Below are 27211 nucleotides of genomic sequence, written 5' to 3' on the forward strand. Positions count from 1 at the left end.
AGCATTCCCCATTTCTGACTTTTGTTTCTTGTCTTTTTCTAAGGCTGCACTTGTCCTCTGTCTCTGTCTCTACCTTATTGCAGCCCTCTGTGGATACCTAAATGCAGAGGTATAGATATGTTATATATGATCAAAGGCATAGTGAGATGTTTGCCTTATTTAAATAGTCAGAAATTCCTTGAAATAAAATATAAGTTTGAATGATCCATATAACCTCTATTCAAATAAGAATCTTCTCTTTTTTCTTAGTTTTTTTCAAGGCAAATGGGGTTAAGTGGGTTGCCCAAGGCCACACAGCTAGGTAATTATTAATTGTCTGAGACTGGATTTGAACCCAGATACTCCTGACTCCAGGGCTGGTGCTTTATCCACTGCACCACCTAGCCGCCCCTGAATCTTCTCTTTCCGATAATCAATATGTATATGATTTAGAACCTTTGGAAAACCTTTGAAAAATGGCTATTGTGGTAAGTAATTTATTAATGGAGATAAAGCAGGTACATTTCAGAGGAAGCAGAGAAGATAAATTTTTAATTCTCCCAAGTCTGTGAATTGTCCAGGAAATATGTGTCATTTAGAAAACCAGCCAATAAAAGCTTTACCTTTCAGGTAGATAGTACAATAATTTGCCACAGTTTTACAGATCAGACAACTCAGAGAGCTTGAGTGATTTGTTCAGATACAAAAATTTGAAGTGGCAGGGCTAGGACTCAAGTCTATATATCTTCTCCATATTCAATGCTCTTTCCACTATATTGTAACTAGACCCACAGAATGGCCTAAAATATGCAAGTGATTCCCATATCTGGACCAACTTTGCTCTATGGTAAAGGAAACAAGATGATAAAGCAACTTGGAATAAATGTCATTTCCTCACCAAGGACAAACAGTTCATGATTTCTGAATATGTGGGTCATTTCACTCCACTGAGTCCCTGGCTACTGCTGCCTGAAAGAACAACAGATGCTGCCACTCTAGGATGATGTCTAATTCCTGTTCTCCCACTGATACCTTGGGAGCCTGGCCTGGACCCTTATTAAAAAATCTTTCCTTTATTTTCTACCTTAGAGCTAGGCAAATGGGGTTGAAGTGGAAAGAGAGGTGGAGAGCAAGTTCTTGATGGTGAATACAATATGTTCTTAGCATCCTCAATAAGAAAAACTGACTTTTGTCTATCCTACAAATCTGGCACTCAGATTTAACATTGTTTCTCTAAGAAAGTAAATTTCAAATTCTAAATAAGAACCAAAAAACCTCACTAAATCCAACCCATTTTCTGTAACAGTGGTCATGCTAGGTCATGCCAAGACAAACTAATAGTTTAGCATGGCAGTAGGAAGAGCATTGGAGATCAAAGGATTTGGGGTTTGAGTTGCATCTCTGCTTCTTGTTAGCTGTGTGTTCTTGGATAAATCATCTAATCTCCCTGACTTTCAGTTCCCCCATCTATAAAAAGAAGAGAATTGAATTTAAGTATCTCTAAAATCCTTTAGGGCAGAAATTGTATCATTCTTCCTTGTATGCTCAAGGACAAGGAGCTCTTTTCCTTTCATATAGAGTAAATGTTGGTTCACATGAATTAATACTAGATAGAAAATCATCCCAAAGCAAAAAGCAAAAAGATATTGGGTAAATCTAGGAGTGATAAAAATCTCTCATTCTCTTCATCATATATGTTCTCAAAGCTAAAAGTCACAAACTATGCCTTCTGATTTCAACATACAAGGTCTACAAAAATTCTGCTTTCATACTATGACCTTTCAGGCTCCATTTTAGTTCAGCTATATTTTGCAACTAGAAAAAATCTGAACTAACAATGCCTTTATGTAAGTTTCTTGACAAAATATAAATCCATTATGGTGGACCATGAGACTGGACAGGAATTCTAACTTCTAGTATGGCAATGTTTACTTACAAGGGCAATAGAGAAGAAATATATGAGAGGTACAAATGAAGAAGCAAAATAGGAGAAATTCCTAGTTTGTGAGGATTCAGTCCTTACATCATGAATGGGTAAATGCCATTATGATGAGTCAGTACCAGATCTGGATTCAGAGGATATGAGTTTAATTCTTACCTCTGCCATTTTTCTTTCTATGTGACCCTGGGCAAATTAATTTGTTTGGGTCTTGGTTTTCTCATCTATAAAACAAATGGAATAGGCAAGATCACCTATAAAGTGATCTAAGTTCTAAATTTCCAGTTCTAATTCTCAGAGGAACAGATCAGGTCAGTTTACTAAGTTGTCAGATTTTGGTCAAGGAACCAATGAACCACAATCAGAAGGCAGTCTGAAAAGTAAGAGCAGTGGAAAAGATGGAGTGTGTTATAATGGGGAAAAAAGTGCTGGATTGGAAAGGATATAGGGTTAAATCCTACCACTGACACTAGTGATTTTTGGAAAAGTCACTTAACCTCAATGGATTGAACTTTATCAATCTATAAAATAGAAATCATAATACTTACAATACATACTTTATAGGTGTATTGGGATGATTACATGAGATAATGTAAGTCAAGTGTTCTCTAGACTAAAGTGCTTTATAAATATGAGCTATCATTAGGCTTTATTGGAGGTCTGCTTTTCCATCCTTCTTCATCCAAAGACTGACACTCATGGAAGACAAGGACTATATTATATAATTTTGTGACTCCCATGGTCGTTTTTTGTAAATAACCTAGTAATGTTATGCAAATGTAACATCATTAATATAATTTAGTAACTTTATAAAATAAGGAAACATATTTTTGGCTTATATGGAGTCACTGAAGAACTCTGTTTAGAAAGATTACTAAATACCACTTCAGCACCAAAAAGCAAAACAAAATGAAATCATTCTGGTTTTATACTCTCTTAATAATTATTACACTCTTCATAATTATAGATTCATAGTGGGCTAGTATTGGAAAAGATCTTAGAGATGCTCAAGTTCAAGTCTCTTCTTTTTGCAGATGAGAACTGAAATCTAGGAAGAAGTGACTTAACTAAGGTCAAACAGCTAATAAACAGTAGAGATAAGAGATAAATCCTTTGACTCAAGCTCCACTGCTTTTTTCATTACCATGTTAAACTAATTACAAATTGTTTGTCTTGGCCTAGTAAGACTTTTGTTGTGGAATGATTTGCAGAATAGTGTTGACTGATAATTTGATATTTAATTATTAAACCATGATGATGCTGTGTATTTCAACTTTTATTTGAACTTTCACATATAAATAAGGAAGAAATGCTTACTGGTAATCAATGGGTTGCTAATTCCTATGTATTCATTCTGTAGTTGCTAATTGAAAATATTAAAAGGGCAGTCCTTTCACTTTAGTTGGTCACTGCACATGCTAAAATAAATTCACAAATATTTTGAAATGAGTTTAATTTCTCTATTCAGTATTATGTGTGTAAAACTACTAATTCAATTAATGGCTGTGATCGGCTAATCTAGATGCAATTTTGTAAAAAAAAATCAGTATTATTGTTAACTAAAACTTCATTTTAGAAATGAAACCCATCCAGAATACAGACATATAAGTATATATTTAATACTTTTCCTTGAGAAAAAAAGATGTTTCAATCTTTGTGATGATATTTTGCCATATTTGGTATGTTGCTATGTTACTTTTATTTCTGTGGAGAAAAACTTCCTTGAAAAAAAAAAATGAACAGATTGCCCAGGCTATGTCAGCTTTGTGCAACATTAAAACGAGCAGGAATCTCATATATATATGTGTATATATATATATATATACACATATATATATCAGAACCATAGAAATTTACAATGGAAAAACAGGAATATTAAATAACTAAATATTTAAAATACATTAGGATTTTATAATAATTCATCCCATTATCTATAAATTAGTTGACAGTATACAAGGAGATGTTAAATAATGTAGAAAATACAAAAATAGAGAAGGATAGTAAGTAAAAATCCTGTACTAAAGACAAAGAGGGTATTCATTACTCTGCTTTGGTACAATAGCATTTTTAGAACTTCAGTGATCACTTTTATGTCCCAAGATGTGAGTCAAATCAAATTTTAAAAAATATTTCTTATTTTTATAAGGTGCATAGATCTACAGTTGAAAAGGATCGCAGGATCCAAATAATCTAATCATTTTGCAGGTGAGAAAATTGAGATCTCGAGGTGAAATGACTTGTCCTTAGTCACATAAGAAGTAAATATCAGATGGGGAGTTTAAATCCAAAGTCTTTGAATCCAGGGTCATGATGCTATACTATAGAATTTTAAGATTAACAACTTTCTCCACAGTAACACAGGGTAGATTCAAGTACAATTATTTTATCTTATAAAGATTCTTTTTTTCTTTTTTTAGGTTTTTGGCAAGGCAAATGGGGTTAAGTGGCTTGCCCAAGGCCACACAGCTAGGTAATTATGAAGTGTCTGAGACCAGATTTGAACCCAGGTACTCCTGACTCCAAGGCCGGTGCTTTATCCACTATGCCACCTAGCCGCCCCTATAGATAAGATTCTAAGACTTAGAGGAGCTAAAAATAATTTTTGTCTCACCCAGTACACTTTGCATTGCATTGTGCTTTCTCTCGTTAAAATCATACACATTGGGGCAGCTAGGTCACGTGACACAGATCACTGACCCTGGAGTCAGGAGGAACTGATCCAGTCACTTAACATTTTCCTAGCTGTGTGATCTTTGGCAAGTCACTTAACTCCATTGCCTTGCAAAAACCAAAAATAAAATCATATACATTAACAATGCCCCCCCCCAATGGAGATATTGGTTAATGAGGGTCCAATCTTGAAGTACAAGAAATAAAAACCCAAACCAAAACAAAACAAAAAAAAACACCTAAATTCATTATTTTTGTCTCCAATTCTGAATTTCCTCAAGCATTGTCACTCTTCCAGGTTCCCAGGTTTTCAATTTTGACATTATTCTTGACTCCCTTATTTCCTTTACCCCACAAATATACTCATTTAGCAAATCTTGTCAATTCTACTTGACCATTATTTCTCACCTCCATCCTTGTTTTCTAATCACAAAATTGATTTCCTAGTTCAGGCCTTTGCAAAAAGCCTCCTAATTGCTCCTGGTGTTTCATCTCTCCTTTCTCCAATCCATTCTCCACACAGTTACCAAAGTGATTTTCCTAAAAGGTAGAGCTGATCTTATCACTCCACTAATCAATAAATTTCAATGTCTCCATATTGCCTCTAGCAATGTAAGCCCCTCTGTTTAGCTTTTAGAGGTCTTGAAAACCTGCTGCCAAATCTACCTTTCGAAATTATTACATTTTCCCCTTTTTCATATCATTCTAGGGTACAAAGTAACTTTACTACTATTCCTCACATGAAACATCCCATCTCTCATTCTTGTACCTTTGCATAGCTGCTCTTCTTGCTTGGAGTGCACTGCCATCTCAACTCCAACTCTTAAAAAAATTCATCAGTTCTTTCAGAACTCTACTCAAATATGTGTATATGTATATGTATATGTGTATATATATATATATACATATATATATGCCTGTATATAGTTTTGACCAATTATTAAAATATTACATAGAACTGGTTAGCTGGAGATTGACCTCAGTAATTCTTTGCTATCCCTGATGAGGAAAAATATATTCTGTTTATCTTCAAAAAACTAGCCTTAGATCTACATGAAAAAGGATAAGCACTCAGTTTTTTTCAGCTGAGGTATCCTCTCATCTTGCATGCAAACTACTAGATTTCTAAAGAAGTACTCAATTATAGATGGAGTGTATTGAAGTCAGCTCTAACCTGTTTGAGAGACTATTGTTAAATTTTCAATGCAATTTATTGTTTTTATTGAGTGATAAGACTTAAAAAATTATGAAAAATGCAGATTAAACTTAAACTTATGCATTTTCTCCTCAAAGAGCCTGATGGTAAATATTTAGTAGCAAATACATGTTATTCTATAAATATCATTTGAGCTCAGCAGGGATGCAATGGAAGGTTTAGGAAATAAAGTCATCCCCATCCTCATGTAGGGAAAACTCTCCAGAGAGGGAGAACCTTTGAAGTTTCCAGGGTTGTGGGCAGTAGCTCTTTTGGTGACTATACTTTTAAACATTAGTTCATAAGCCTCCATTAGTATATTTCCCTTTAACAATCAGGCAGTCAATCAGCTAGATATTTAGCAAAGGCATTTATTCAAATGACGTAGCAAGAAAAATAATTACAAATAGTTTTCTCCCTACATGAGAGGGATACTTTCCCACACATGCACTCAAAATCTAACAAGGGGCAATAATGAGTAGGAATACAAAGTACAATAGTAATAGAACACAAGTAAAGGAGATATTTTTGGCCGTGGCAATAAACTACTATTCAAGGTTTTATCTTTCTTCCAAGAGTCCACACAAAGTTCCAAAGAAGTGACTCTGTTATTGAACCTGGGAAAATGGGATGCAGCTAGTTTAGCATAAAATACTTGAAGGAATAATGTAGAATAAGATTATAAAGAAAAGATGAAGCATAGGACTTTAGGTCCCAAATTGAGAAATTTGTATTTTATCAGAAAGATACCCGGGACCTACTGAAGATTTTTGATTAGAAAATATTATGTTCAGGTCTTTACCTTAAGAATGGATTTTTTTTGTTTGTTTTTTGGTTTAGGGTTTATTTTAGCAATTGGAGAATAATGGGACTAGAAATAGGAAAAATAGAAGGATATTGTACTAATCATAACAATTGATGACGAAAACCTAAACTAAGGTATGGTTGCAGAAAAGGATAGATGTAACAGACGTGAAAACTGAATTAATAGCTTGACAACTGATTGTATATTATTATTGTTTCAGTATGTGAACATTAAAAAAATCAAATCTAATACTATTCTTTTTATGAACTGAACTTTAGACCTTGCTATTTGTCTACTATAAATGAATTCTTGGATATTCATTTTCCCTCAAAATTTTGCTGCTTACATCTTAATATTATAAGTGAAAACTTTTCCATCTACTTTATCCTCTTAATAAACAACAATTTAATGACTTTACATTGATAGTTTTATAACATCCCCAATTAAATATACATGCTTCTTTGAAACAAGATACCATCTTTTTTTAACATGTACAACCATCATTATAATTTTTTCTATTTCAAAATTCTAACTCCATATTACACCACACAGATAAATTCAAATTCAAATGAGAAAAAATTCTCTATAAAAATGTCATCCAAATTTCAAAAAAACTAGACAAACTTAAAACTCTGATTTTTGAAATGGGAGTACAGAACTAAATTTAACTCTCTTGATGATAAAGAATAATTAATGAATGAATGAAGCATTTAGTAAATGCTTAATAATAGAGAAAGACAGTCCCTAAACTCAAGGAGCTCACATTTTAATGGGAAAAATAATATATATGTAAAGTTTCAGCTGCAATCAGATGGAAAATTTCCATTCAATAAAAAGCAAATGTTAATACTTCTCTAAGTTCATTTCTGCTAAGACCACACACACACACACATACAGAAAATTTATAATGCAATTGGGATATACTATTTAGAAAAAATACAAAATTGTACTTCTGTTAAAAGTAACACCATTTTTCCAATTTTTCAGATTTGTAACCTTGGTACTATGCTCAACTCCTCACTCTATATATCCAATCATATTTCATCCTTTTTTACATAATTCATCCTTTCTACTTGAAGATGTTGTCATCTCTCAAATTTGAACCATTCTTTATACTCATACAATTAATATTAGTTGAAGTCCTTACCACCTCTTTCCTAGACTATTGCAATAATCTCTTAATTGGTTTTCTTGCCTTATTTCTCATCTATTCTACTAATAAAGTGATTTTTTTAAGAACATATCTGATTATATCAATACCCCCCTCAATCAATTCAGTGACTCCTCATTCCATTAAAGATAAAATATAAACTCCCCTTTAGTGCTTGATACCTTTCAAAATGTTTCTTAAAACCTATCTTTCTAGCTTCTACCTCTTCTTGAACTCTGAATCTAGCCAAAACAACCTTTCCTCTGTTCCTCACATATAACATTTCATCTCATTTCTATGCCTTTGTATCAGCCATCCTACATACCTGAAATGCACTCCTGTACTTAAGTCTGCTTCATAGATTCTTTTCCTTCAAGATGTAGCCCAAACACTACTGCTATATGAATCTTTCCTTCACCCTCCTTTGTATTTGCTCTGCATATTATAATATTACAGTAGATGTAAATTCATTGACAATAGGGCTTATTTCATTTGTTGTATTTGTGTCCTTATTGCCTACACATTATAGAAGTATTTTAAATATCTCTTGATTGAGATTGGCTGATTGATGACATCTAAGGAAAAGAGGTAGAGGTAGAGATGGGCTTTGAAGATGAAATCTAAGATGGGTTTTGAAGATTGAGGAGAGTTTAAGTAGGTGGAGATGGTGTAATTAGCATAAATAAAGGCATGAAAATGGCAGTAGAAAAAGGTAGGGTAGGTTTAGGGAAGAATGAATAGTTTATTATGGTTAGATTGCAAATTATCTGAAGGAGGGGAACTTGTGAGAAAAGTCAAAAAAGTAAATTTGAGATATCAAAACATTACTGCTATTAAATCTGGTAGGCATTGGGGAGCTACTGAAGACTTTTGAGGGTAGATGTGATTTGATTATAGATAAGAATTATGAATTATATTACATAGAAATTTATGATGTAGAGGATGAATTTTAGACTAGTCATAAATCTATTGCAATAGTCCAGTCAGAAGTCAATAAGGACTTTCATAAGCCTGTGGAAGTAAAAATAAAAAGGAGAAAGGCAATGGAGATATAAAAGGTGATACAACTTGACAACTGATTATGTGAAAGCAAAATTGAAAGAGAAACTGAAGGAATAATAATAGATAAATAAAAAAGCAAAATTATCACTTTTTGAAGCTCACATGATGGTGTACATGAATCTCAAAGAATCAGCTGAGAGAAATTATTTCTCTCTCCTCTTAATAATCAATTATTGAATTAGCACCAGGATTTTTTCAGAAGCCAGTAGATTATTTAGTGTCTGAATGACATTGCTTTTAATGAAATTGAATTGAAGAATTCCTGTCAATCTTGTCCTGATAATTTTGTTCAGACAGCATCCATGAAGGAAAGGTAATTGTGTTCTACACAAGTCTGAGAAGGGCTAAATTCTTTTATTAAATTGCCCAAGGCTGGGCAATTTTTAAGTAAATGACACAATCAAAATTATATCTCATAGTTTCTCATTAGAATAGGTCCACCTTTCATTGCAGAAATGAATTTAATTCTATTTAAATTCTATTTAATATTTAAATATTAACTAGTCAGAATTGATTGCCACCCTAAGGAATGCCTGCTCTTCCAAGGGTATATATACTGTGAGTTCACCACCATGATTTATCTTTGTCATTCAAGATCACCCATTTTATTTGTAATATTCTAGAATTATTAATAAAATGGTTAATTAATTAGAAAATGTGTTTCTCAATCTTTTTAAGCATCATACAACCAAAAAATTGAAGCTGTTGATAACTTCAGTAAACTTGTACAATATAAAATAACTCATACAAATAAACATTATTTCTGTATACTACCAGTAAAACCAAGGAGAAAGAAAACTTTTGTTTAAAGTGAAGAGGGGGAAATACGATGGAAATATTAAAGACAATACAACTTGACAACTAATTGTGTGAAATTAAAATTGTAAGAGAAATTACCTATATTACCCATGGATAGAAGAAAAGTTTATGAACAAACAAGAAATAGTAGGGTCATAGAAGATCAAATGGATAATTTTGATTACATTAAATTAAAAACCTTTTGTACAATAATAATAATAATATAGTAAAGATTAAAAGAGAAAAAATAACTGGAAAAATCTTTGCAAATTCTATGATAAGAGATATTCTACAGAATGTAGAATATTTGAGATTCTACCCACTAAGATATTCACAAGAATTATATAAATATACAACTCTGAAACATTGCTTACAGAAATACAAATGGACTTAAATAATTGGGAAAATATTAATTGTTCATGGATAATACAAGTCAATATATATTTTTGAAATTACCTAAATTGATTAACTTATTTAATCAAATAACTAAATGATTTGTTTTTCAGAACTAAAAAATATAATGAATTCACAAAAAAGGTCAAGGATCCCAAGGGAAAGTTACTGGGGCATTTGACAAAACTGTAGGGAAAGGTAGAGAAATATGGAAAATTTAAACTAACACCTCATATTTTATACCAAGATAAACACCACATTAATAAATAACCTAAATATAAAAGGTTATATCATAGACAAATTAGAGAAAAGAGAGGAGAGAAGGGAAATTACCTACATTACCCATGGATAGAAGAAAAGTTTATGAACAAACAAGAAATAGAAAGGGTCATAGAAGATCAAATGGATAATTTTGATTACATTAAATTAAAAAACCTTTTGCATGATAATAATACAGTAAAGATTAAAAGAGAAAAAATAACTGGAAAAATCTTTGCAAATTCTATGATAAGGATCTGACTTCCAAGATATATTCAAATTGATGAGATGATAGCTACTCTTCAATGGATAAGTGCTCAAAGGATATATAAACAGGCGGTAATCAAGAGAAGATAGGGGCAGCTGGGTGGTGCAGTGGATAAAGCACAGGCCCTGGAGTCAGGAGTACCTGGGTTCAAATCTGGTCTCAGACACTTAATAATTACCTAGCTGTGGCCTTGGGCAAGCCACTTAACCCTGTTCGCCTTGCAAAAACCTAAAAAAAAAAAAGAGAGAGAGAAGATACCCAGACCATCCATAGTCATATGAAAAAAAATTATTCTAAATTACTACTACTTATAGAAATACAAATTAAATCCTACCCATTAGAAAAGCAAAGATGACAAAAACAGAAAATTATAAATGCTAGGCACATTGATGCACTATTGATAGATATCTGAATGGAAACAAACATATGAAAAGCAATTTGGAATCACAAAGGAAAAGTTACTAAACATGGCAGATCATTTAATCTGGCTGTACCACTATTAAGACTTTACCCAATAGAGATAAAAAAATAGGAAAACGTCTTATATGTACAAAAGTATTTATATCTTCTTTTATTTTTTTGTAGTAGGAAAAAGCCCTAGAAACTAAAAGCATATCAATCATTTGAGGAATGGATGAATAAATTGTGGCACTACCATACCATAAGAAATGTTGAAGGGAATGGTTTCAGAAAAACCTGGGAAATCTTGTATAAACTGATGAAAAATGATGTAAGCAAGAGTAGAAAACAATTTATATTATAAATTTTATAAACAGATTAAGAATGTAATAAGCAGAACTGAGAGAACAATTTATACAATGACAAAACTGTAAAGACAAAACTTTGAAAATTATGAGAACTTTATCAATACAATGATATTTCATGATTCTAGAGCACCACAGATGAGACATATTATCCACCTCCTCACAGAAAGGTATAGCATAGATACAAGCTGCAGAATGAGATATTTTTGTATACACCTTCTAAGAGCTTTTGCTTTGTTTGAATGTGAATATTTGTTCCAAGGAATTTGCTTTGCTTTTCCTTTTTTTATAATGGAAGGGAAAGAAAATAGATTTCTATTGGTTAATATATAATTTAAAATGGAGTTAGTGATAATAGTGATGTGGAATTTAATGCACTTTTAGATTGTCTCTATTTTGTTGGTTTAAATTGTTTTACTTTGCTATAAAACACTTCTCACAATGGGAATACTCTGAATGCAAAAGCAAAGACAATCAATAACACTTAAAATAGCTCGCTGTTTGACTCTGAGGTTTCAGCTTGGGTGACTAGCAGACAGAAAGAAAGAACAAGTGAGAGTTTGGGAAGAAAGATGGTAAGATGGAAGTGCTGACAGAACATTCAGGGGGGAGATGCCTAGTAGGCATCACTTTAGCAAAGAAATGTTAGAGATACAAATAATTTGTGTATTTTCTAAGAGGGGCAATAGCTAAATAGTAGGACTGCCATATGAAAACTGTGGAAAAAGAAGAGAAAAAGGATGTAGACAGAATAAGAGGAAACATCTCTACTTATGAAATATGCCTAGAAAGAAGAATCCATAAGAGAGAGAAAAACAATCCCAAAAAAATATAGTTATCAGAGAAACTAAGGGAAGACAGAATATAAAGAAAATTTTCAAACTTTCTCAAAGTATGAAATTCTATATAAAGTGATCAAGGAGGAAAAAGGCAAGGCAATTTGGAATCAGGAGAGGACTGGTGACTTTAAAGAACAGTTTCATGAAGATGAAGTGCAGAAGTCATAGGTTATGGAATAAGGTGGTAAAACTGTGGATGCAATGACTGAAAATGACTCTTAGAATTTTGACAATAAAGAGTGAGTTAGGAAATTAGCTTGAGGATATCACAAGATTAGCAGAGGGATTTTTTAGGATAAGAGAAATGTGAAGGGTTTTGTTGTTTTTTTTATGGAGACAGAGACTAAAGCTGTGTTCCTTTATATAGGAGATTCCCAGATGAGGAAATTGCCTCAGTAAATTCTCTGTAAAATTATAGACATAAAAATTGTACAGATCACTAAGCAGTTAATTGACTTGACCAGGGTCCCATAGTTAATGTGTGTCAGAGGTAGGACTTGTACTTGGAGCTTCTTGGCTCCAAGGTCACAGCTCTTCAACCACTTACACAATCATGTTTCTCTTGTTGATAGGTGAAGGAAAAGGGACTAGTAGAAAGGAAAAGAATAAAAAGTAGAAGAGCAACATAACTGTCTCAGAGGGAATGGAAGTAGAATTATTGGGAAAAAGAAAGGATAGAATGTTTAAATCTACATTTTGATCTTTTTATTTGTATGTTCTATATTAATTATAATTTTTATTTGTCATAATCTGTTCTATGTTCAAAATTCATAGAACAAAACAATTTTCAAAGAATTGAAAATGGGTATCACGTAAAGGACAAGGGGGAGGCAAATATTGAGTATGGACTGAGTATAACATATAATATAAAGTAACTTAAAAATTGAAGTGAAAGAGATCATCAGAGAAATGTATGATAGGAAGACTACAGGTTAGTCATAAGGAGAGGATGATGATAATAACAATTAGACATGTTGAGTGCTTCACTGATATCTTTGTAATTCAAGATAAAGAGAAGTAGGAGTCCAGTATATAGACTGGACGTGCTGTGGACAACTTATGGGATGACATGAAGAAGTATACCAAAGAATGAGCAAGTGTTGATAGTTTGTCATTTTCAAAAGTCAATAAACTTTAATTAAGTGTCTATTATGTGCCAGCCTGGGTCAAGCACTGAGGTCACAAATAAGAAAAATATAGTCCCTGCCCTCAAGGAGCTTACAATCTGGGGGATGGGGTAGGGATTCAATACACAAAAGGAAGTTGAAAGGAATTGCCAAAGGTATCTGCTTCAGAGTTATGATGTTCATGGAGTCAAAACCAAGTAGAGAAGCTGGAAGCAAATGAAGAGTTGGTTGAAAAATTCTGAGCCTTTATATAGGGAGATTTGGGGAGCAGATTTTTGAGAGTCCTGATTAGGTGAGATGTTGAGGAACAAAGGTAAAGCAATCTCCATGATGATGAAATTTCTAATGATGAACAGATTCAGGCAAATGTATGATGTTCTTGGGAATCCAAACCAAACTCAGCAGTTATGTCGTTCAAGAGAATGTCTAAATTTACAAGACACAGATCCTCTTAAGTATTTAAACATGTTCTGTGAAAAGAAAGTGTTTAATACATTTTTTAATATGCTTTAATAACTTCTATTTAGGGGCGGCTAGGTGGTGCAGTGGATAAAGCACTGGCCCTGGAGTCAGGAGTACCTGGGTTCGACTCCGGCCTCAGACACTTAATAATTACCTAGCTGTGTGGCCTTGGGCAAGCCACTTAACCCCATTTGCCTTGCAAAAAAAAATAACTTCTATTTAAAGGTATAATTGATGCTGAGAAATTGGCATGTTAATGTTCCCATTAGAAGTCTTTCAAAACCAACTTCTCATATGGTCTATGTGTTTGTTTTCATAAATCTTTTTTGTTAGACTTATCCAGATGGGCCAAAAAAAAAAAAGAGCATTATGTCCTACAATAATTGTGATATTTTATTTTTTTATTCCTATTTATTTAGATTTTCCTTTGTAGATTTTATTTGCTATGCCATTTCATGAATGTTTAATAATAATACTATTTCATTGTTTATGGTAACTTTTAGCATAAAGTAGATTTCTTGACATTCTATATGCTTTTCTAGTATTGTGTAATAGTATGATTATGAATGATGATTTTTAAAAATCTTTAATAGACTTCTAGCCAAGATGGTGGAGAGAAGTCAGTGCTAAAGTCTCCTGATCTTCCCTCATATATAATATGAAACAAACCTCTTAACAGAAATCTGATCTACAAAACCCAGAAAGAGAAACTAGGAGAAGATCTACCTCAAGGTTTGTCCTCCGGGATTGTGGATGAGCCAGGATCAATGGGTGAGCTGGGCGCAGAGGGTGGACTCTGCTGGGGGAACAGGACAGAGTCAGAGCCTGAGAGCTCCACTAGCCTGGGACAGGGTCTGAGCCTAAGAATTCAACTACCCACATCTGCTGGGTGGGAGAGGTTCTGAGACCCTGAAAGTGCGACCAGCCCAGCCTGATCAGCTACAGGGTGAGTGAGATTCTAAGAGCTCGACTAGCCAGATCAACAGGGCAGACTAGAGCCTGAAAGCCTAAAAGTGGGGCAAGCCTAAGGGGTCACAGGGGTGTGGGCCAACTAGGGAGCAGAGGCACTGGTTGTGGCACTGATGGTCTGGAGCTTGCCAAGAGAGCTGGAGGGAGAGTTTCAGTGAGGGAGAGCTATAGGCATACCTTCATTTCAGCTGGAGCCTCTTCCCAGAACAAACACAATTACAGCCCACCTCTGCCCCAGGCTCAGGTGTGAGCAGCAGACCTCCCTCAGCTGTGAATAGGGAGAGCAATTACCCTGCCCTAGGACAAAACCCACCATTGGTCAAAGATAAAAGTACTCAATAGCTTCATCCACCCCCTCCAGGCTAAGGGAGAGGGCCTCAAATTAAGGTCACAGACACTCCAGAGAAAGCAACCAGCACAGCCTGCTGGCCAGACCACTTGGAGTTACTAAACCCAGTGAGTAAAGGCTTTAGGGATCTCAATACCAAACCTCTGTGAACCAGACCTTTGCCAGCATAAGGTCTTAGGAAAATGAAGAAAGATCAGTGAAAAGGAGGGTTCATAAATTCCTATAAGGAAAAGACCCTAACTCAGAGAGACCTAAAACCTCTGAGGAGAATATGATCTAGTCTCCAGCAAAGAAAGACTTCCTTGAAGAAATCAGGAAGGAGTTTAAAAATCAATTGGAGGGGCAGCTAGGTGGCATAGTGGATAAAGCACCAGCCTTGGAGTCAGGAGTACCTGGGTTCAAATCTGGTCTCAGACACTTAATAATTACCTAGCTGTGTGGCCTTGGGCAAGCCACTTAACCCTGTTTGCCTTGAAAAAAACCTAAAAAAAATCAACTGGAAAATTTGGGAGAGATAATTAACACCTTGCAACAAGAAAACAAATCATTGGAAAATATAATTGGACAAAGGCAAAAAGAAAATAATTCTCTCAAAACCTCAATTGGCCAAATGGAAAACACTTTCAAAAATAGAATTGACCAATTAGAAAAGGAATTGAAAAAGGTAAATGAAGAAAATTCTCTAAAAAAAATGGAGTCTGTGGAAACTAATGACTTCATGAGACAGCAAGAGTCTGTTAAAAAAAAAACAAAAAACTGAAAAAATAGAAGAAAATGTAAAATACCTCATCAGCAAAACCATTGACCTCAACAGGAGATTGAGAAGGGACAACCTGAGAATTATAGGCCTTCCTGAAAACATTGAAGAGAAAAAAAGCCTGGACTTAATATTACAGGATTTAGTGATGGGAAAACTGCCCTGATATGGAACCAGAGGCTAAAATCATTATTGAAGGGATACATCGATTCCCTCCAGAAAGATCCTAAAATGAAAACAACAAGGAATGTTGTGACCAAATTCCAGAACTATCAGATAAAAGAGAAAATCCTGCAAGCAGCCAGAAAAAAAACAATTTAGATACCAAGGAGCCACATTAAGAATTACACAGGACCTGGCTGTATCAACATTAAGGGATCAAAGGGCCTGGAATGAGATATTCTGAAGAGCAAAGGGACCTTGGAATGCAGCCAAGAATCCACTACCCAGAAAAGCTGATCCTTCTCTTCTGGGGAAAAGATAGACAATTAATGAAATGGGAGACTTCCAACATTTCCTGATGAAAAGACCAGAGCTTAATAGAAAATCTGGGTTAAAAAAAAGGGTAAAGAAAAAAAAGACTGCTATCCAATAAGATGAAACTGACTATATCCCCTCCTGGGAGAAAGATTCTCATAACTCTTGAGAATTGTAGTTCTATTAGAGAGAACATACTTAGCCAAAAGTGATGGACACTCATGACTTTTTTGTGACTCAGATAGAACGATTTAAAAACAATAACTCCTTTAAAAGGGGTTCAGTAAGGAGACAGGAGGATGGAGGAGATTGGATGGGGGTAAATCTCATTACATTAAGAGGTACAAAAGACTTATTGTAATAGAGGGTAAGAAGGGAGGAGTTGAGAACCACCTGAATCTTCCTCTCATTAGACTTGACTTAAAGTTAACTTACACAAACACTCAGTTAAGAAACTTATTTTACCTTTCAAGTATTAAAAGGGGAAAAGCAGAGGGAAGGGAACAAGGAGAGGGGGAAGAAAAAAGGGGAACTAAGAAAGAAGGGAAGGAATAAGGGAAAAAGGGAAAGGGGAAAGAAAGGGGAGGTGGGTTGATATAGGAGGGCAAACACACTGAAGGTGGTAGTATTCAGAAACAAAATACTGGGGCATATGGATAAAGGGTAAAAAGGGGGGAAATATAAACAGAGGGAAGATAGCATGGAGGGCAATAAAGAGTTAGTAAATTATAACACTGAATGTGAATGGGATGAACTCTCCTTTAAAAGATAAGCAAATAACAGAGTGGATTAAAAACCAGAATCCTACAATATGCTGCTTACAAGAAACTCATTTGAAGCAGAGAGATATATAGAGTAAAGGTAAAAGGTTGGAGCAAAATATATTTTGCTTTGGTTGAAGTGAAAAAAGCAGGGGTAATGATATTTATCTCAAGACAAAGCAGCTGCAAAAATAGCATTAAAAGAGATAAGGAAGGAAACTATATCCTCCTAAAAGGTACCATAAACAATAAAGTAATTTCAATACTAAATATAAATGCACCCAATTGTATAGCATCCAAATTCTTAGAGAAGAAGTTGAAAGAGCTACAGGAAGACATAGACAGCAAAACTCTACTAGTGGGAGACGTCAACCTCCCACTCTCAGATTTAGTTAAATGTAACCATTAAATAAACAAGAGGGAAGTTAGGGAAATAAATAGATTGTTAGAAAACCTAGATATGAAAGACTTATGGAGGCAATTGAATGGGGATAGAAAGGAATATAGTTTTTTCTGTAGTACATGGCACATACACAAAAATTGACCATATACTATGCCATAAAAAATCCTAATGATCAACTGCAGAAAGGCAGAACTGATGCATACATCATTCTCAGATCATAATGCAATAAAAATCATATAAAATACTGGACCAGGGAGATGCAGACCCAAAACTAATTGGAAACTAAACAACTTCATTTTAAAAAATGAGTGGATCAAACAGTAAATTATAGAAAGAATTAATTATTTCATCCTAGATAATGACAATACTGAAACAACATACCAAAACCTATGGGATTCGCTCAAGGCAGCAGTCAGAGGATATATTATATCTTTAAATGCTTACATGAATAAATTAGAGAAAGAGGAAATCAATGAACTAAATATGCAACTAAAAAAAGTAGAGAAAGAACAAATTAAGACACCCAAATTAAATATCAAAGTAGAAATTCTAAAAATTAAAGGAGAAATTAATAAAATTGAAAGCAAGAAAACTATTGAACTAATAAATAAAACCATGAGTTGGTTCTATGAAAAAAAAATAAAATTGATAAACCTCTGGTCAATTTGATTTAAAAAAAGAAGGAAACCAAATTGCTAGTATCATAAATGAAAAAGGTGAATTTACCACCAATGAGGAGGAAATTAAAGTAATAATTCAGAGTTATTTTGCCCAACTCTATGCCAATAAATTTGAAAACCTAAGCAAAATGGATGAATATTTACAAAAATATAAGTTGCCCAGGTTAAGTGAAGAGGAAATTGAATACCTAAACAACACTATCTCAAAAAAAGAAATTCAACAATCCATTATTGAACTCCCTAAAAAAAAATCTCCAGGGCCAGATGGATTCACAAGTGAATTCTATCAAACATTTAAGGAACAATTGGTTCCAATTCTATATAAACTCTTTGGAAAAATAGATGAAGACAGAACTCTGCCTAACTCTTTCTATGACATCAATATGGTGCTGATACCTAAACCAGGGAGAGTTGAAACAGAGAAAGAAAATTATAGACCTATCTCTCTGAAGAATATAGATTCCAAAATCTTAAATAAAATCTTAGCAAAATGATTACAAGTTATCACTAGGATAATACACTAAGACCAAGTAGGATTTATTCCAGGGATGCAGGGTTGGTCCACTAATAGGAAAACTGTTAGTATAATTAAGTATATCAAAAACAAATCTATCAGAAATCATATGATTATATCAATAGATATTAAAAAAGCTTTTGACAAAATACAGCACCCATTCCTACTAAAAACACTAGAGAGTGTAGGAATAAATGAACGGTTTCTTAGAATAATAAGCAACATCTATCTGAGACCATCAACAAGCATTATATGCAATGGGTATTTGCTAGAAGCATTTGCAATAAGATCAAGGGACAATTTGGGGGTATCTGCCATGGAGAATACCATTTGTATCCAGAAAAAGAATTGTGGAGTTTGAACAAAGACCAAAGAAAAAAAATCCATTATCTTATTATGTAATTCTGCTATCTCTTATGCTTTATTTTTCTTCCTTAAAGATTTCTTTCAACCTAAAAAAAAACAAAACAAAAAAACAAGGGGCATCTAGGTGGTGTAGTGGATAAAGCACCGGCCTTGGAGTCAGGAGTACCTGGGTTCAAATCCGATCTCAGACACTTAATAATTACCTAGCTGTGTGGCCTTGGGCAAGCCACTTAACCCCATTTGCCTTGCAAAAACCTAAAAAAAAAAAAGATTTCTTTCTCATCATGTTCAACTTAGATCAATGTATACCATGAAAACAATGTAAAGGCTAACAGACTGCCTTCTACAGGGGCACGGGGGGGGGGGGGGGGGGGGGGGAGGGGGCGGGAAGGAAGGAAGATTGGGGGGAAAATTGTAAAACTCAAAATAAATAAAATCTTAAAGAAAAAACTCTTAATAATGTTTTTTAATTGTCAATTTATTTGTATTCATCTTTAGTAGATGTGTTTTTTATTCATTTTGAATTTTACAATTTTTCCCTTAATCTTGCTTCCCTCCCCCCCCACAGAAGGCACTCTGTTAGTCTTTACATTATTTCCAGAGTATATATATATATATTAGCTGTGTTTTTTATGCAGCAAATTATTCTGTTCTTCAAGATTTCTTTTTTTAATTCTCTTCTGTAAAATTTTCTTTTATTTCTGAATTTTAAAACTCCATATGTAGCATTCTCTTTTGCATGACTTCTGCTTTTTTTTTTGATTTTTCAAGGCAATGGTGTTAAGTGGCTTACCCAAGGCCACACAGCTAGGTAATTATTAAGTGTCTGAGACCGGATTTGAACCCAGGTACTCCTGACTCCAAGGCCGGTGGTTTATCCACTATGCCACCTAGCTACCCCAACTTCTGCTTTTTTAAGAGATTTTTTTTTGTTATTGTGAATTCTTGTTTTAATAATATATGCCTTGAGAGTTTTTGTTTCTGGTATATTTTCCATTCTCTTCCTTTTAAAAGGTTTATTTCTCTTTTAAACTATTTTGATTTTTTTTCATCTTGGTTCATGATCTCTGAGCAGTCCAAAATTTCATTGGGTTCTTTTGGCTCATGTCCCTTCATGAGGTATATTTCTTATTCATTGTGGACTTGTAAAACATTGCTTGTTTTTCCTTCTTGTGAAGGGATGAGGGTGGGGAGAGGTGTCACATTAATTTCCTTCATTATAATCTAGTCTTATATATACCCAGACCATCTCTCTTGCACTTTTTTGATTTTCAGTCTTTTTTCTTATCTTCCCATAATTTGGCTTTCCTTTTTTTCCTCTTTTCCATTTGTTCCCCTTTCCCTCCTCTTTTGTTTTTATAGAATAGTTTTTCTCCACAGATTCCTAAAGCTGAAGGCACTCAGCACCCTTGAATTTGGAGTATAGGGATCACCCTAGTTTCCTCCCTAGAGCATATATATCTTCAGAGGGAAGACCTGGCTATAGTTAGATTTCTTCCATCTTCTCTCTTGGGGCTGAAAGTCCCTCGTGTTTATGCAGTTGTCTTGCCAATTATAGGACCAAATCACAGAATTCTAATCCTTTTTACCTTTGGGAAGACTTAGATAAAAACTGTATTTTCCTTATAGGTTTTTTCATGCTAAAATAAAGCAAAGGATGACAATTCTGTTATTTTTAAAACAAATAACAATTCAAACTGAATTGTGTTTGCCCTAACAATTTTGCTAGCCACAAAGTTTTGGTCTAGGAATCATTTTTCCTAAGACACTTAATTGGAATATCAAGCAATTCATTTATCATGCCTTGAAGAGAGTTCTGGACACTCAGGTATCCACATACTTTGTGGAGATATCCTTGCTTAGGTGTAGTTTATTTGCCTATAAATGCTGTATAAATAGATACTAAGTTTTTCATGGACAGTTTTGTTAACCAGAATAGCCCATGACAGAATCATAGAAATAAATTAACTCAGACAATTACTTGAAGTTACATGGAAGAATATATCTAATGATGATTGAATGAAGAATAAAATCAAACTGCTTTGCTTTAAAATGATCATTCTGAAGAAAAGGATTTTTGAATCAAATTTTAGGAGGGGAGAGAAGCAGAGAGGGGAGGCAATTATTTACAGAATAAAATAGGTCATTTACAATTATGAATGTAGAAATTTAAGAAAAAGGACTGAGGAACAGCAAACCATTTTACTTGATTGAAGCAGAATCTATATTGTGGAGCAATGAAAAAAAGACTGCTGAAATGAAAAATCTTTCAGTGAACAGGATTGTGACATGTTATTTAAGACAATTTGGATTAGAGTAGGAAGACACAGAAGGTATGAAATAAGTAGGAGATCATATTGCAATTATTGCTATATAAGGTAATAGGGACTGGAATTAGGTTCATGCATATAAAAAGAAAAGTATTATTTTCAAAAATTGGCAAATGAACATGACAGGCAAAGGAAAGAGATAAAATGGAAGAGTGACTTTGAGATTGAAAGACTAAGGAATACATGAGGTAGTAGTGTCAGACAACAACAGTGAAGTTGGAGTGACTGGGGGAACAGTAATTACAGAAACCATATCATTGAAAAATTATTAAAAGCAAGTCTATGGGATTTTTCCATATCCATCACTCTCATCTACCACCCTCCATAAAAACCTAACATTAACAAAATAAATACAAATTTGGCAGGCAGAATAAATCTATAAAAACAACTAAAGCTGAATTCTGTTTACTCAATTTAGTTAGACTACAATTTTGTTATTTCTATCAACTCTTTAAAGATTATTTTTGTGATTTTGGATAAAGAGAAGTACATTCTTTTAAGAGGGTTTAAGTGTGTATATTGTCAGACCAATATATGCTTATCAACCAAGCCTGGTTTCTCAGAGTACTGTATAGTTAACTTTTAAATTGATAATTGGTGGTGAATAATAGGCCATACTTTAATCCTGGACATATTTTTTGAATTTTTAAAATTGCTTATGTTAAGTTTCTTCCCTAGAGTTCTGTCCTACTTATTTGGAGATTAATTTGTCCTGAATTTATAATCAATAACTGAATCAATCATGAATATTTTACCAGCTATCATACTCCTAAATACATTTTAACTAATAAAGTCTCAATAATTATGGAATTACTTCTAATTCTTTTTACATAAATAAACTTCTCAAGAAGGAATGTTTTATAGCAGATAAATTTATCAGTATATTCTTGCCTCTTTTTATCTTCTGTCTTGAAACATTATGCATCCAAAATCGTTGGTTTCCTTTCCAAAGCTAAAATTGTCATGTTTTCTGACCATTTTGGGTGCTGCTGGTCTAATCAGGAAAAAGTCAATACAATCAATTTAAAAGTTCCAGGGTGCATATACACACACATACATATGTATGTGTGTGTTTGTGTTATGATGGGGGGAAACAGATTTTAAAAAAGAAAATAAGAAAAGGGTGGGTGAGGGACTCAGAAACTAATGTCTAGTTGTTTGGAAAACATTTGGCTAATGAGAGAATTCATTTTAGTGAATATTTAGCTTGGAGCTATTTGTATCAATGAAAAAAGAAGAAATCCATAAGAAAATAACATTTTCAGATGTTCAAATGCTGTTTTTATGATCATTTTATTATTAAGGATTACTGTAGGAAGGGGAAAGACTAGATGTTGATGAGTCTTAATTACTTAAGTATCACATTATACTTACAGCAACTGCCTCCAGGATTTGTTTAACTGCCTGTGCTGCATCACGCTCACTGTAATAGCCTTTTTCCACAATTCTAAAAGAAATTAAGGAAATATATGCATTCAGACAGGAAGATGTAGTCTGATGAACAGTTAACCAAAATTTAGTAACATTCAAATAATTAGACTGGTTTATTGTTTTCTTTGTGAATTAAAGATTTTAAACATAAAAATGTCATTAGATCCCCACTTAAGTTGAGGAATAGAAAAGATTTCTTTTGCCTTTATCTTGAACTGTCAACCTGCCACTGAAAACACCTGGTGCTATACTTGTCTTTCATTTTTAAAGTCTTGGGCTTTGTGTCAGTGAGATACTGCTACTGCTACTACTACTACTATATAGATAGATCAAAAAATCATCAATATGGATACTTCATCCAATGACAAAGTTGGCATTCCATCTATGCCCTCTCAACCCATGTGATTTTTTGTCTATATCATTCAATAAGTCTCAAAGGCAGTCTGTCTAATGTGCTTAGGGACGTCTTGTTCTTCTTTTACTACAACTATTACTATCACTAATTACTATTGCTGCTACTACAATTAGTACTACTGTTACTGCTGCTGCTGCTTCTTCCTCAGTATTTCAAGTCTCTTTGATTTATGCTTGAGGACTTCTAGATTACTTGACATTATATGAGTACCAATGAAACTACTACAGCTTTTACCCCTGCCATCACTACCACCACTACCACCATCACCACCACCACCACCACCACAACTACTACTACTTTTGCTTTCTTAATTTTCAAGTCTCTTTTATATTTCATTATAGAAATTCCCTTCACCATTATATTACTTAGTAGATGGTTCTGGAGAGAAGTTGTAACTGAGAAATCCATCACTCTGAAACCAACCAGTCTTATACTCAACCTCTCTAAGCTTAGGTAGAATGATCCCTGAGTTACAGACATCATGAGAAAGGAACTAGTCCTTAAAGATATGATATCTAGTACTAATAAATACATTAAAAGACTTATGGAGGGGATGGCTATGTAGCACAGTGGATAAAGCACCCGCCCTGGAGTCAGGAATACCTGGATTCAAATCCCGGGTCTCAGACACTTAATAATTACCTAGCTATGTGGCCTTGGGCAAGCCACTTAACCTCATTTGCCTTGCAAAAAAAAATCTAAAAAAAAAGACCTATAGAAGGAGCTATCAACATTCACAAGGCTAATTCTGAATACACACACACACACACACACACACACACACACACACACACACACACAGAAATACAGTACCTAAAACTAAATTATTTCATTTTATCAACTTAACATTTAAAATATGACCCAAAGTAACAAAATAAAATATTTTACTGAGTCAAATTTATAAAAATCACCTCTTTTGTTCTGTTGATTCATGGCCATGATTCATCAAGGGAAAGATATACAATGAATTCATTTTTTTTTAGTTTCTAAAAATCAACTAAATGCTTTTCTTTCATTTAAAAGACTATAAACCACAAACTTTTCCAATTCCTGGATAAATTTTCATAGAAGATTAATAGAATATAAAATATTTATCTTGTGCATTTTATTATATATTAGAAAACTGAAGAAACACAATATCAGGGAAAGAGAAAAATAAGGAAGATTTATTAGGTTAGAATAAGCAATTCAACAATTGGATGATTAGGTTGAGGCACATTTTGCAGCAAAGTTTATAAACATAAAATTTAATAATGCCTTTTTTGCCTTTATCATGGTCACTTCACCATCTCTATTGAATCCTCTCTATGACAAGAAAAACAATAAAGCAAAAACACCTAATCAATTATATCTTATAATGTATTCTATCCCAGTAGCCCAAAATTTACTGCCTGAAGGAATAAAAGAGGGATTCTTCTCTAGGGATTCTTCAGTAGTTTTTCAAATACACAGAGTTCAACTTCCTTTTAATGATTTTTTTAAATCTATATTGTTACAATTATTTTGTATATTGCTTTATTACACTGATTTTGCCTTACACCAATTCATGTATGCCATCCCATGTTTCTCTAAATTTCTGAAAGTGATTGGAACACTTTACAGCTTAGTCAAGTATGTATCAATATGCTTATTGTTCCAAAATCCCTGCAAAATTTTTTTGCAACTTTTGTTATCTTTGCAATTTGCAAGGTATGAAGAAGAATATATGAGTTTTCTTTTGTATTTCTTTTACTATGACTGATTTGAAGAACACTCTTATATGGTCATTTATAATATGTAATTTTTCATTTGAAAATTCTTCATATCCTTTGGCCATTTATCTTTTCTAAATGACATGACACTATATAAATAGTTGGCATTTGAGCAATGATTAATTCCAATCATCCTGATCCATATCTGGTCACTAGACCCAGGTGGCTCAGAAGGAAAAAGTGAGGCTGGTATCTTTGCACAGTGCTTCCCTCATCTAAATCCAATTAATTTACATGTCATTATATCACATCTCTGATGCTTCAATTCACTATTTCTGTTATCCCACTTTTGTAAGTGACATTTGAGGTAGATACTTTCCCACTTTACTATGTCTCTTCTAATTTTATTTCCATTGCTGTGTTTCTGTGAGAGCTTCTAAATAAGTATAGTCAAAAATTGTTTATTTTGTTTGATGATGTCCTCCATTTTTTGTATGGTAAGAATTCTCTCCTTAACCATAGTTGTAAATGAAACCTGGTCTTGTTCTCTAATATTTTTGTGCTTTGACATTTTAATGTTGCATATCCATTTTGAGTATTTTTGGTTTAAAGTGAAAGCTTATAGTTTAAATTTCACTTCGGTTAAATTATTCACTCACTTATTGTCAAAAAGCAAAACAAAAGACTTCTTTCTCCCAGCAATTTATATTCCTGGATTTATCAAACACTGAATTCTTAGATTCGATTGTTTTTTAATTCTTGTTTATCTAGTCTCCTTTTGATGATCTTCTCTTTTTTATATCTATAAAATAGATTTTGTAATATTTTTAAATTCTAGATGGCTTTCTTTCAAAGGAATTTAAATCTTTTTTTAATTCAGTTTTTCTATTACTCTTGTGTTATTACATTCTATGCTTACATAATAAAACTAATGGGGGAATAATATAATATGTGATATATTTTAGATATACTATGATATTAATGATGTTGCTAATAACAGTTCTCGCTTTTCTTCTGTTTGTTCTTATTTGAAATATATATTATCATTAAAAAGGTAACTTCAATGCCTTTGCTTTTAAGAGTTTTTAACATAAATGAATGCTACATTTTGTCAGATTTTTTCTTTATTGAAACAATCATATAATTTTTGTTATCTTTTATTGTTTTATAATAAAATGGTGTCAGTGAATTATTTTCTGCATATATTTCTATAGTTACATTTCCAAGGTTTTATATCAATTTTTGCCTTAGTACCTATTGATTTGCAGTTCCTCTCTCTCTCTCTTCCTTGTTTCTCCCAAATTTAATGATCAGAATCTGATGTATATTATTAAAGGTATGTGATAGAGTACCTCCTATGTTCATTTATAAGAATAATTTTTGCATTTGTATCACCTGATTTTTAATTTTTTTAAATTTAATAAAATATGCTAGAGTGATCCTAGGTTTAAACTTGCAGAATTTTCATAAGAAACTGGAGAGATATGCTAAGTAGACACAAGATCATGGGAAAGATCATCCTTTTTTCTTCAAGAAAAAAAATACATATTACAAATTTTCTTTGGGGGGTGGGGAGGGAGAGAGAAAAAGAGATGCTAGACAGACAGTGACAGAAAGACACAGAGTGGTGATACTCAGGTCCCTGATTTCTTTAGAAATTTAAGGAAATTTCTAATTGATGAGATCAATGATCTTTGGTTAGGCTGAGATATTTTCCTTTAGTGGGAAGGCTCATTCACTCTGAGAATTTTTATATATAAATGGATTTACTTGTGGCTCATTATTTGCAATGGTTTTTGGATTTGATATGGGTCAAGGCTTCTGATATAACCTTCAGATATACTCCTAGCAAACAATAAATAAATTTAAGCCTAATGAAATAATTTCCCCTAGACTAGCAATATTTAGAGGGCAGACAGCTATAATTCTAGTCTTTTTATATCTATTTTTTAGGAGAGCAGGATGGCTAGTCTTGCAGACATTAGATCCCCATGAAACAGAACTCAGATTTTCCTTTGGAGAAGGGGAGTGACCAGATCTTTGAGATATTTATCTAAGTCTCCTTTGTGAGCCACAAAGTAAAACTCAGGTGACATGTACATATACCAATACATACACATAAATATATATATATATATATATACATATACATGCAAGCATAGGTATGAAACTAAGTCAACACATACACACATGTGCATGAACAAACACACACACACACACACACACACACACACACACCTCACACCCCTTAGACTTATAAATGAATCAGGTTTGATTTTTTTTGTTGCTGTTTTTATTTTTGCAATGATTTGGTTGACCTTTTAGTATCGTTTTCTAAATAAATTCTTTATTAGACCTT

At 33.3% G+C, this 27211-nt stretch overlaps 1 protein-coding gene across 2 annotated transcripts in view; it reads right to left on the reverse strand.

Moving 5' to 3' along the window:
• The window catches only part of CAMK4 (calcium/calmodulin dependent protein kinase IV), a 209297-nt gene that overhangs the window by 80292 nt on the left and 101794 nt on the right, over positions 1-27211 (reverse strand). For both annotated transcript variants that reach the window (XM_074204472.1, XM_074204471.1), the window contains one exon: positions 22690-22762. In XM_074204472.1, the coding sequence (XP_074060573.1) occupies positions 22690-22762 (73 nt within the window). The remainder of the gene's footprint in view (positions 1-22689; positions 22763-27211) is intronic.

This window comes from Macrotis lagotis, chromosome X, assembly GCF_037893015.1.
Source record: "Macrotis lagotis isolate mMagLag1 chromosome X, bilby.v1.9.chrom.fasta, whole genome shotgun sequence".
Taxonomy (NCBI): domain Eukaryota; kingdom Metazoa; phylum Chordata; class Mammalia; order Peramelemorphia; family Peramelidae; genus Macrotis; species Macrotis lagotis.